Source organism: Dendrobates tinctorius, unplaced genomic scaffold (assembly GCF_039654945.1).
Source record: "Dendrobates tinctorius isolate UK_male_01 unplaced genomic scaffold, ASM3965494v1 ptg000044l, whole genome shotgun sequence".
In the NCBI taxonomy this organism is placed as follows: Eukaryota; Metazoa; Chordata; class Amphibia; order Anura; family Dendrobatidae; genus Dendrobates; species Dendrobates tinctorius.
The window spans coordinates 7,114,278-7,126,606 of record NW_027361712.1 but is presented as its reverse complement, the minus strand read 5'-3'; the positions used below and the strand labels follow the sequence as shown (position 1 = coordinate 7,126,606).

Below are 12,329 nucleotides of genomic sequence, written 5' to 3'. Positions count from 1 at the left end.
ATTGGCAGGGAAATGTAGGGAACAAATGGATTACAACTACACTATCTGCCAGCTTGATGGCTGTGTAGACGTGATTGTGTACAGACAAACAGGAAGTCTATGGCTACATCATTTGGCAGCTACAGTATATACACTACAGAAAGCTCCACTGGTCTATGCATAGGTAAACGCTGGGTAAGATGTTGTGGAGTGGGGAGTTGTTTCTTTATTCAAGATTGAATAAAATACATATTTCTTTTTCAGAAATAAGAAGTCACAAGGCAAGACATCACATTGAATAGACAACTTGACAATAGTGATGAGTGAGTATACTCGTTACTTTGGGTCTCCCCGAGCATGCTCGGGTGGTCTCCGAGTGTTTTGGCGTGTTCGGAGATGTAGTTTGTGTCAACGCAGCTGCATGATTTGCGGCTGCTAGACAGGCTGAATACATGTGGGGATTGCCTGTTTGTTAGGCAATCACCTCATGTATTCAGCCTGTCTAGTAGCCGCAAATCATACAGCAGAGGCGACGAAAACTAAATCTCCGAGCACGCCAAAATACTTGGAGATCACCAGAGCATGCTCGGGGAAACCTGAGTAACAAGTATACTTGACACGTCACTACTTGACAAGTCAACTTGTCTGGAAATGTGTGTGAATTATTGTGGACTGTGTTTTTTTATCCTCAAAATCAGATCTGGATAGGATATGCTCTGAGGTACATGGATCTAATTCTTGGATCCATCATTTTAAAGTTTGTCCGTGTGCCATCCAATACAAAATTGGACAAAATCGGACAGTAATCGGTTACTTGGAGACAACTAAGCAAGCAATGAGTAAGCAGTGATATTCAACCTTCACTATTTACTTCTGTAATGCAGAAACAAAATCTAGTTACAGGTATACACGTTCACAAGTTCACAAAATATGATAGATAATAACAAGAAGAGTTATGTAGTATGTTATGACGCTTACTACATTAAATGCGATATCCTATTCGACACTCTATTTATATACACTATCCTTAATATGTCGCAGCTCAAATCAAATCTCAACTGAATAGCCGTCACTCCCTGTACTAGGCCATCAGCGTTGTATGCTTCTATTACCGCCTCCCATTGTTACACTGACCCTAGCGGGGGTCACCGGTACTTCCCATTAGGCCGCAAGTCCCTAGTATGTAAGTTACTTATTACCCAGTGTGTTCCTCACATTGACCGCCTTTGTTCACTGAAGCATGGCACTGGCCCATACCCTGTACGTGACATGCTCATAGGAAGTAACGGCACAATTCAACCTGAATTTCTCCTAAGCACAACAGATGTTCCATACTGTTCAAAGCGTCCACCTTTGATGCTTGCCTGGTGGAGTATGGATGTTGTGTCTTGACAGGTGCATGGAGTCTTGACTGATAAAGTCTGCACTTTGGTGCTTGACCAATGGCGCCTCGCCTGCTCTGATATCCAGTCACTTTCAGGTGACTCTATTTTGGGGGTGACAACAAGCTCTTTACGCTGCTTATGCAACCTCCCATTCTCAAGTTTTGGTGCCAACTGAGTTCCCACTTTGCCATCCCGGCCTTTTATATTTGACAACTGCACCTCAGCTGTCACCTGATCCGGCATCACCTTCAAGCTCTTCCCTCTGGAAATACTGTCCCCATCTTTCAGTTCCAGTCTGTTGAGCTCAACTAGCAAATGGCGGAATTTGGTTGTGAGTGCTGTGGAACATTGACTAACTTCATCTTCCGCTTTCCACCCCCTTACCTGAATTCCTACTCATGAACAAATGTCCTGTTGTAATATCTCTTAAATGTTGTGCTTTTTTCTTTTTAATCCATTTGTAAAACCTCCTGAAGAAGGAGCCCCTGTGGTATGGAAGCTTGCAAATATATATTTTTCTGGTTAGCCAATAAAGGTATCACTCCGAGAATACTTTTGTCATTTTTGGGCATAAAAGTATTTTCAGTGAATAAGAGACGTGACGTGAAGCAGAACTATCAACATAGGAAGGGGGGGTAAATACTGTATTGAAGCAGTTCATAGATAAGGAGTATAAAGGTTTTATTGTCCTCTGATTGATGTCTCGCCCAGGGTTGTAATGTCATCCTTTGACACACTCAGTGCAGGAATGAATGTGTTACATGTATTTGCCATATTTTTCAGACTATAAGACGCACTGTACCACAAGGCACACCCCAAGTTTAGAGGAGTATAGTAGGGGAAAAAAAAGAAATTTTAACCTGTCATTAGGATCAGGCATGTCAAGGATCACAGATGCGTATTACAGCCCAAATGTAGCTTAGTGGGGAAAAGGGGGGGGGGGTGGAGCGGGGTTGCAGGAGCAGGGTCACATTTACATCATTTGACAGCAAGAGTGGAATGATGCTGAGGGCCCTGGACTAGGAGAGGGTGGTGTTCCAGCTGTGCAGGGCAGGAGCGGAGTTCCCGCTGTGCACATTGATCTCATGGTGGTCTTCAGTAAAATGGTGCATGCGCAGATTGTGATTTTGGCTCATCATTGAGCTGATACATAAATCTGCGCTTGCGCCGACACCCCCCTCCTCCCAGCCCAGGGCCCGCAGCATGGTCCCACTCCTGCCACTGCTAGGATCTTGCTCCTGCCTCTTGTGACCCCGCTTCACTACTGCCGCCCCAGGACTATAAGATGCTCCCCCATTTTCCTCCCAAATTTTGTGGGAAAAAAGTGTGTCTTATGTTCCAAAAAGTCTTAGTTACTTACCGGTAACAGGATTTTTTGGAACTCATGACAGCCCCATGAGAGAGGGGATCCAGCCTTCAAAGACAGGAAGCCTACAGGCATAAAAGAGTGGCACCTCTCCCATGAATCAATTGGATTACAGATCATAAGAGGACCTCCAATGGTTATCGTAAAAACACAAATTATACCTACACCACAAATCACAAGCACTAGTGAAAGAATTGCTTATCCATATGTGACAGGAGGGAATATAAGGGTCATGGGTTCCGAAAAATCTCTTTATCAGTAATTAACTAAGACTTTATCGATCACTCATGACAGAACCACGAGAGAGTTACAGAGAAAAGTAAGATTTCAGGAAGGGACCACAGCCTGCAGCATCCTTATTCCAAAGGCAAGGTCGGAAGAGGAACCCATTTCCAGCTTATAATGTTTATAGAAAGTGAAAGGAGAAGACCAGTTCCTGTGCCTTAAGACCTTCTGGAACTGCTTTGTCACTTGCAGAATATGCTTTTGAATATGCATTTTGAAGCTTTAAGTCTTTTCCTGGGTCCCTGAAAGAACACAAACAAAGAACTATCCTTCTCCAGGAGTCAGTAACAGACAGGTACTTCAGTAGACATCTTCTACTATCTAGCGTATGAAGCTTTTCTTCCTTATGATTCTTTGGGTTAGAGCAGAAAGAAGGAATAACTATCTCCTGTAATGTGTTAAACCGGGACAATACTTTAGGTAGGTCAGATGGATTAGGTTTCAAAATTACATTAAATAGCAAATCCACAAAAAGAGGACTAAAAATCCTCCAAAAATGCGGCTTTGCTATTTAGTTTAGTGTTAGGACTCACAAGTGTGAGGACTCTTGTCACGGGTTGTGTGCGTGAATATATTGACCAATACCTCATATATTATATATATATATATATATATTATTTTTCAGGGTGCAGCCAGACCCATCATTTTTGGCCTTGTAAGCTAGGGTGTCTGTTCTCATGGGATGCGCTTAGATAGTGCTGGGCAGGGCAGCCACCTAATCTGATAGTATGAAAGTCACTAATAAGCAGTAAGCCAGATACTTTGCATTACATGTGTGTGAACAGCACCCTATACAAGCCACTTTTGTGCAATATAATACTAAGCAATCACCCCCTCCATGGACTGGTTGGTTGTGAGTGGTTGTCTCATCAGTATTTTGCACCTCTAATGCCACCATCTCTACTACATGGGTTTTCTGTATACTGAGAGTGCATTAGTTCTGAGATCTGGTCAGATAAATACTGCTGCACCTTTTTTCAATATTAAAGGTTTCAAGATTACCCTGTCTGCCATAAACTGAGTGAATGGTGGAATTCCAGAAAGGGCCTGTATGTCACCAACCCTCTGAGCAGATGTTAAGGCTACCAGAAGGGCAGTTTTATGGGAAAGAACTTTGACAGGTGCTAAATCAATGGGCTTGAAAGGTAACTCTGTCATAGCTGCTAAGACTAGGTTTAAATCTCAGTGCACTACTTTCTTTTAGATGAAGCCCTAATAATTCTAGAAACTCAATAATTCCGAGCTAGATCATAGTTATTCAGGGCCCCCAGAGCTGATACCTGGACTTTTTGGGTGCTGGTGGATAGGCCTAATTTGAGGTCTTTCTGCAGAAATTCCAGAACATAACCCTCTGAAGCTCCATCCTTTATCCTTGATCTTGGGGTAGTTAGAAATTTTCTTCATGTTCTGGCCTAAATTCTGGTTGTGGATACTTTCCAACTTTGAAGTAGGGTAGAGACAAGATTGGGAGAGAAACCCTCTCAAATTCCTCACCATCAAATGAAGGTTGGATACTCTTGGATGGTAGATTGGTCCCTGAGAGAGTAAATTCTGAATTTCTAGAAAGACCCATAGGTCAGTGATCGACATTGTCCTCAACCATGAGAACAATGGTCTTCTGGGCCAAAAGGGGGTGATTAAGATAAGCCTTGCTTTGTCTTCTCTGATCTTCCTTACCACCAGTGGGATCAGGGCTATTGGAGGAAAAATGTACGCTAAGTTGAATTTACATAGAACTAAGAAGGTGTCTACCCCCTGGGAAACTTCTCTGGATTCAGAGAACAGAAATTTTTTACCTGGTGGCAAAGAGGTCACTATCTGGATGGCCCCACATCTGCACTATCTAGCTGAAGATGGACTGATCTAACTCCCACTCTCCTTGCTTTAGTTGATTGTGGCTTAAAAAGGGCACTCTGATTCTCTCTTTTCCTCTCTTTCCTCTTATGTGAAAAGCCATCAAAGACAGGAGATGACTTTCCACTAGTTGGAACAAGTGATCTGTCTACATTAAGGGTCTGGATCAAGTTTCCCCCTGGTGGTTTGTGTAGGATACACTACGTCACAGAACCCAGAAGGGATATAGCACTTTTAAAAGACATGATGGGAAACTTCAGGGCCCTTAACACCTGGCATTGGATATTTTCTATTTTACCGCCCAGGAGTTGACACTCCTGCACCTCTGAGTCAGGCAGAAGACCCAGAAATTCCTTTACTTTTAGGGGCTCTAATCTCGATTTTTTTTAAGGTTCAATAGCCAACCTAAGTGTTCTAGAGTGGACATTACTCCTTCTAGCTGGGTAGCGCAATGCTGGGCTGAATTGCCTACTACTAGAAAATCATCCAAATACAGGGCAATCAATATATTCTTTTCCAGGAGATGGGCCATGACCTCTACCACCACTATGGTGAAGACACAAGGGGCAATAGCGAGGGTAAATGGGAGGGCACTAAACTGGAAGTGTCTGACTACTCCCTCAATGACTACCACAACTCTGAGGTACTGTTGGTGTTCTACATGTATGGACACATGGTAGTAAGCATCCTTCAGATCTAAAAACTGCCATGAAGCTATCCAGGAAGAGTTATTTTATTACATATTTTACAGATCCCATTTCAAAATGAAGGATTCTTAAGAATGTATTCAGGGTCTTCAAATTTATTATTGTCCTAAAGGAGCCGTCTGGTTTCTTAATTAGAAAGAGAGGGGAGTAAAACCTCTTTCCTCTTTCTAACAAGGGAGCCTCCAATAGGACAGCTTTCTGCACCAGCTATGAGACTTCTGCCTCTAAGGCCTGTTGTTCTGCTGTCGAAGACCGAGAGGGCGGTACCATGACCCTTTCTTGCAGGATTGAGTGTAACTTCATCTTTAGCCCAGATTCTATCAGGGCAAGAACACAATTACTCCCTGATAATTCTTCCCAGGCCAGAAAGAAGGACGAAAGCCCCCCACCTGGGCTGGAAGTTATTGGCCCGTTTTTTTTTAATCCTGGAAGGAGGTTCCAAACATGAAACCTCACCTTTCGTCTTCCGGTCTTCCGATTTGTCGTGATCTCTGGAGGGCTTCCTTGGGCCAACTTTCTTTTCCTGAAGGATCGCTTGTAGAATGGGTTGGATAAGCTAGGAAATCTCTTCTTAGCATCGCCAACCTTTACCTAAAGTTCATCCAAAGCTGGGCCAAACAGGTATACCCCTTCACACAGAATGGCACTCAGCTTTGTTCTACCTTGGATATCCCCTGGCCAGCATTTCAACCACAAGGCCTTACAGGCCTCATTTGAAAGGGCTGCAGATCTCGACGTTAAACGAACTGAATCCTCTGAAGGGTCCGACAAAAATAATGCAGCCCCTCGCATAAGCTGGACAGTGGCCAGGATGCTGTCTCTAGATGTTTAATCCTTCAACTAGGTTTTCAGATGATCCAACTAGATCAATAAGGATCTGATTGTACATGCAGCAGTCACTGCCGGTTTTAGAGCTCCCGCCGACGTCTCTCATGTACCTTTAAGGAAGTATCTGCTTTCTTATCGAGGGGGTCTTTTAAATTCCCAATGTCCTCAAAAGGGAGAGAGGTTCTTCTAGAAGCCTTTGCTACAGTCACATCCAATTTTGGGGCTTTGTCCCAGCTTGACGAGGACGGTTCATCAAAGGGATATCTCCTCTTAAGTGATTTTCCATTCCCTCTGTATCAAGGTGTGGACCTATACCTCTTTTGGTTCAAGCCTCCAAGCATAATGTCTTGAACCGAATTTTTGGGCTTGGACTCGACTAATCCCCATCATGGTCCTAACTGCCTTTACAAGTTTGTCCATCTGTTCTATAAGGAAACAGAGATTTGCTGTGTTAATGTCTGAAGAGGAGGAAGCTGATGAGGAGGATTAGGAGGAGTCCTCATCCTTAACTGAAACCCTAGACACCAGGGACCTAGCCCTTTTATTCTTCTTCCCCTTATGGACCTCTTCCTGGGAATGAGATTTAAGGGACTCTCTAACTTCTGCCCTGATGGTTGCTCTTAAGTTGGCAAAGCTAGGTGTCTCCTCTGCTACTGTCTGCTACTACAAGTCTGGCAAAGTCTTTTCTGATAGGAAATAGGCAATAGATTTCTGCAAAGTGCACACTCCTTGTGCTTAGACTTTGCTGTACACTTCTTTTCCTGGCAACAAAATGACAAAAACAAAAAAAGGGAAAGGCTACATCACCGAGTGAACTTTCAGGAAGATCACGTACCAGGCTGATGGCAATCCAATGGTACTAAATTATGAGGGGAACACATCTGTCGAAAGACAAACTCGAGAGATTGAAGACTCGGGCACTCTGCTGGAGCTCCTATGACTGGATCTGCCACTGCCTGCAGAACTTCGCCTCTGACCAACACGGCCATTGCCAGTATTGCTACGGGATAGACAGGATTTTGCTTGCTACTGGAACTTTCCAATGAGCTGTTGCTGCTCCTCATGCTGCTGCGGCTGCACCTGCTGCTCGGGTGCATCTATTCTCTTGGAGGGGACAACGGGCATGGAAGTGCCTCTTAAAAGCCAGAACAGCACTATTTCCCACCCCTCCAGGCTCCGGTACACCTAGAAGATCCAGGTGAGCAGGTTGATCACATTGCCTATGTGACATCCGGGATCGCCCCAGCTGCACCTCACCTTGGTACGCTCCTCCAGAATGCCCCCAGCGTCCTTGAACATTACACGCTGAGTGGCATCACTGGAGCACTGCACTACGCGTGCCACTGTCTTCTTCCCCGGTGTGTGCTAGTGCCCGAAGAGCCAGCTATCTCCACCTGGGAAACTGCTCACTTGCACATGCACACAAGCATGAAAGTCCTCCTGGACCCACTGTGATGTTTCCAGACACCTCACACCAGCCTAGGCAGGGAAAATACCGCTGCCTGAATTGCCCGGTTGGGCTTGGGAAAACGGTCATCCATTATTCTGATCTTCAGGTATGCCTGTAATAGGTTTACCCATCAAGGACAGCAAACCAAGTGATGCGCAGGAAAGGTGCCACCCTTTTATACCTGTAGGTTTCCTGTCCTTGAAGTGTGGATCCCCTCTCTCGTGGCGCTGTCATGAGTGATCAATAAAATATATTAATTCTTTCTATATCAATTAATGTGCTCCTCAGACCATTTTGGGCATCACAACCTTGGAACTGACCTTAATCATGGGACAATAAAACTTTTACACTCCATCAATGAACTGCTACAACATTTACTGACAAAACTGTTTCTCCCTTCCCATACTGATAACTCAGCTTCACATCACTTTTCTTATTTACTGCACTATTCTATGTCCTGTTGTGTATAAATATATGACTCTTCAGATTTTGCATTATTCTATGCATGATGTAGAGACCTGATTAGTTGGTCTTGAAAGCTTGCTGTTTGTTACCACCTTTTCAGTTAGCCATTAAGAGGTATCCACGACTGAGAACTCTCATATTTTGATATTTTTCTATCTACTGGCTAACACAGTGCAAAGATGTATTTTTACTGTAAGAACTAAGATTTAGATGTATGGAGAATGACTGCATTTTGGCTGGATAGAGATACATAGGTCTGAATAGAAGCTATAGACACAGCTCAAAAATTAGGTTGCAAAAGTGAATTCATATTCACAGTTACATCTTTACATTTCACTAAGATTGATGGTCATCTTTGGTAAAAATCACACTACTCTTGCCTTAATCTGTATTTGATTTGAAACAGAATGTATATTATTGTATGGTACCGGGCATTAGAAGACGAAGAAGAAAGTCACATTTTGGTTTAGATTTAACGATTTGTGCCATGTTGTATTGGATAATACCTTATCATGATGAGCTGTAAACGTGTGGAGTTTCCTTCCAGGTGGTCTCTCTCCTTTGATCTCACAACACTGCCATGACAGAGTAGCTAACGAAAAATAGAAGTATAAAATGGCAATATTATCATACGCATTCAGTTCTGTAATTATGCTACAGACAAAATAAGCTTATGCCAGGGTGGAATAGGTAAGGACACTGCTAAATAGGTGGTGATGCTTCTGTAAATTCAGATTTTGAGTTTTGATTGAAAGCTCTGGCTCATTTCTCTATTACGGAATAAGAACACTTTGACGGTTAGGACATTTAAACGGTTTATCCGAGACTTTGGTTATTTTTCATTGTGGGTCTAAGAACGTACAGAGAAGGTAGTTGCTAACTACCTGCCTTTTCTGCGTCACTCCGATCACTGCCAGCTTAGTGTAGTCTCCAGTGATTTTGCGGCTTCTGGTGTCGTATCATCAACAGTGCAACTTCCTTTTCTCCACTCTGTTCTGTTGATGGGGCTTTACTGTCAATGTCAAAAGGTAGTATATATGGAGGAGTGGAGTTAGCATATATTTTTTCTTTAGATTAAGCAGAGAGTGAAATTCGTTGTGGGACAATGTCCAAAGTGACAGCTAGCTCCTCACTGCCTAATTATGGGGAGCTGGCTGTCAATCAACATGATGGTGGCACTGACGCCTCATCAACGGAGCCGACCGGAAGGGAAAGAGTTGCTTTGTTGACATAATGTCAAATGAAGCAGTAATCATTTAAATCTGTAAGGACTTAACACTCTGGAAAACTGGTACACTATGTTATAACTAGTGCAGGATTGACTCTTGAGTGGCATTGACTCTTTCCACCATACTATCCATTTAGCCTCATAGTATGAGATTCACACTGCATAAGTTTGCCTTAGATCTGCTATACATCATTGGGCAGGCTCTCCAGATAAAAATCTTTATTCTGTGACTGTTTTTAGATGTTAATTTTCTCTTTTGGTCTTTAACAGTGATCAAGTTTAACTCCTTCCTAACCAGCCTTTGTTTCCACTTTAGTTTTTTCCTCCCTAACTTTTTTATTTTTTTGTTGACAGAGTTGTGTGAGCACTTGATTTTTCCAGGATGGGTTTTAATTAAGAATGGCACTATTAATTTTGCCAGGACTAGGAAACTGGAATTTATTTATTTTTTTAAAAAAAAGTGCAATGAAATTGCAGATGTGGTTGTTTTCAAAATTAGCCAATCACATTAAACTCAAGCTAAATAGTAGTCAATACAGCTGCTATCATTAAAGTGAATCTGAAAAACCCACATAAAGTTTAACTTCCAGTAGGACATTTTCTAAGTTGCATTTTACAGCAAAAACCATAGTCCTTAAATAGCTTACAACACAGCAAAAGGATCTCATTGTTGAAAGCTATCAGTCAGGTGAAGGGTACAAAAAATTTCTATGGCATTGATACACCATGGAACATGGTGAAGATGGTCATCAAGAAGTGACTTAGATTTGACACAACAGAAATATTACCTAGAACTGGACAGCCCTCAAAAATGGATGAATATACAAGAACAACATTGTTTAATGAGGCTGCCAAGAGACTTAAAGAAACAAAGGAGCTGCAGGAATTTCTGGCAAGTACTTGTTGCATATGCATGTGACAACAATCTCCCATATTCTATTATTATTTTGCCAAAACCTACATCAAGTCTGGCAAACGAATGCTATGGTCTCTTAAGACTAAGATTGACATTTTTGACCATAAATTCAAAAGGTATGTTTGGTAGAAAGCCAAAACGGCGCATCATCAAAAGAAGACCATACCCACAGTGAAGCATGGTGCAGGCGGCATTATGCTTTGGGACAGTTTGTCAACAACTGGAACTAGATTTTAGTAAAGATGGATGGAATTATGAACAGTCCTAAATATCTGTGATTTTTGCAACAAAGCCATTAAGTCTCTCCTTAAAAGCTGAATATGGATTCAGATGGGATGATGTTTATATTTTGACTATTGAGCTTTATTAATGCAGCTGCCGTTATTATAATGTCTTTATATTGTGAAATTGTAGCTGATTGACATTTTTGGATGCTATACAATGTAATTGTTGTGCTGTGTTTTTATTCTTTCCTGTCTGATTCTGTTGAATAAAGAATTCTAAAAGATAAAAAAACTGAAGATGAGCAATTTTACTTTTCAGCACAGCAATGACTCTAAGCATACCTCCAAATCGACAAAAGAATTCCTTCACCAGAAGAAGTTCAAAGTTATGGAATGGCCCAGCCACAGCCCAGACCTAAATTCAACTGAAAATCTATGGGATGTTGACCTAAAGAGAGTTGTACACAGGAGTTGCTATCTGAAAGATTTGGAGCACCACTGCAAGGTGGAGTGAGCAAAGATTGCCTAATCTAGATGTGCCATACTGATAGATTCCTACCCCAAAATACTGAAAGGGAATCTGTCATCAGGATTTTGCTTCACCATCTGAGAGCAACATGACGTAGGGGCTGAGACCCTGATTCCAGTGTATCACTTACTGGTCTACTTGCTGTCATTTTGATAAAATTACTATTGAAGATCTACCAGTTCTCTGAATGCTGAGCTCTGTATAACCCCAACCACACCCTTGATTGCCAGTATTCTGTATACACTGTGCATAGGCAGAAAGTGGAGGGTAACTAGTCCTCTAATGATAAAACAGAGTGATTTTATCAAGACTACACCAAGCAGCCCAGTAAGTGACACATCAATGGAGTCAGGGACTCTGTCTCTGTCATTATGCTGCACTCAGATTAGATGGCAAAATCCTGGTGACAGATTCCCTTGAATGCTGTCACAAATTGAAAGGGAAAATTCAACAAAGTATTAGTTATGGGTATGCATATTTAAGCCGCCACATTATTTTCGTTCTTCATTCTTCTTCCACCTGAAAAAGATTTCAATTTATTTTTCCATTGTATTCAACAGATTATGGGCAACAAGTAAGGTGGAAAAATTCTAAAATAATTCTTCTTGGTATGATTTTTTTACATGACAAAAAGCCTGACATTATAACAGGGGTATGAAGACTTTTTCTATCCACTGTATACCGTAATACTAGAGTATTGCATTATATAGTAAAAATAATTATCTCCTTTGAATGCCAACCACAGACTGGTTTACATAGGAGCACGGACAAGGGGAGGTGGAGCTTTAGCTTGACTCTACCCGCTGATGTTAGAGGCAGATACTGGCTGTGTAATATTACGTTCACACTTTGAGGTTTTGGTGAGATTTTGATGCTGGGTATTTTCGCTGTGCAAAAAAAATAAATTTTTTCAACAATAATTCTAATGCGGGGAATGAGTTAATATAAGTTTAATATAATGATTATTACAGAAGATGATGGTTGTTAGTGTCTTGTATTGAATCCAACTCCTCTCTGTACATTGGCCCACCACGGATTTCACTCACTGCTTAATCTAAAGAAAAAATATATGCTACCTCCACTCCTCCATGTACTACCTTTTGAGAGGTTGTA

General features: G+C 41.9%; 1 protein-coding gene across 1 annotated transcript in view; it reads right to left on the bottom strand.

The window, feature by feature from the left end:
* LOC141089047 (kelch domain-containing protein 1-like) overlaps window positions 1-12,329 on the bottom strand; it is a 210,138-nt gene that overhangs the window by 115,679 nt on the left and 82,130 nt on the right. The window contains exon 10 of the mRNA XM_073575317.1: window positions 8,826-8,911. Coding sequence (XP_073431418.1) covers window positions 8,826-8,911 — 86 coding nt within the window. The remainder of the gene's footprint in view (window positions 1-8,825; window positions 8,912-12,329) is intronic.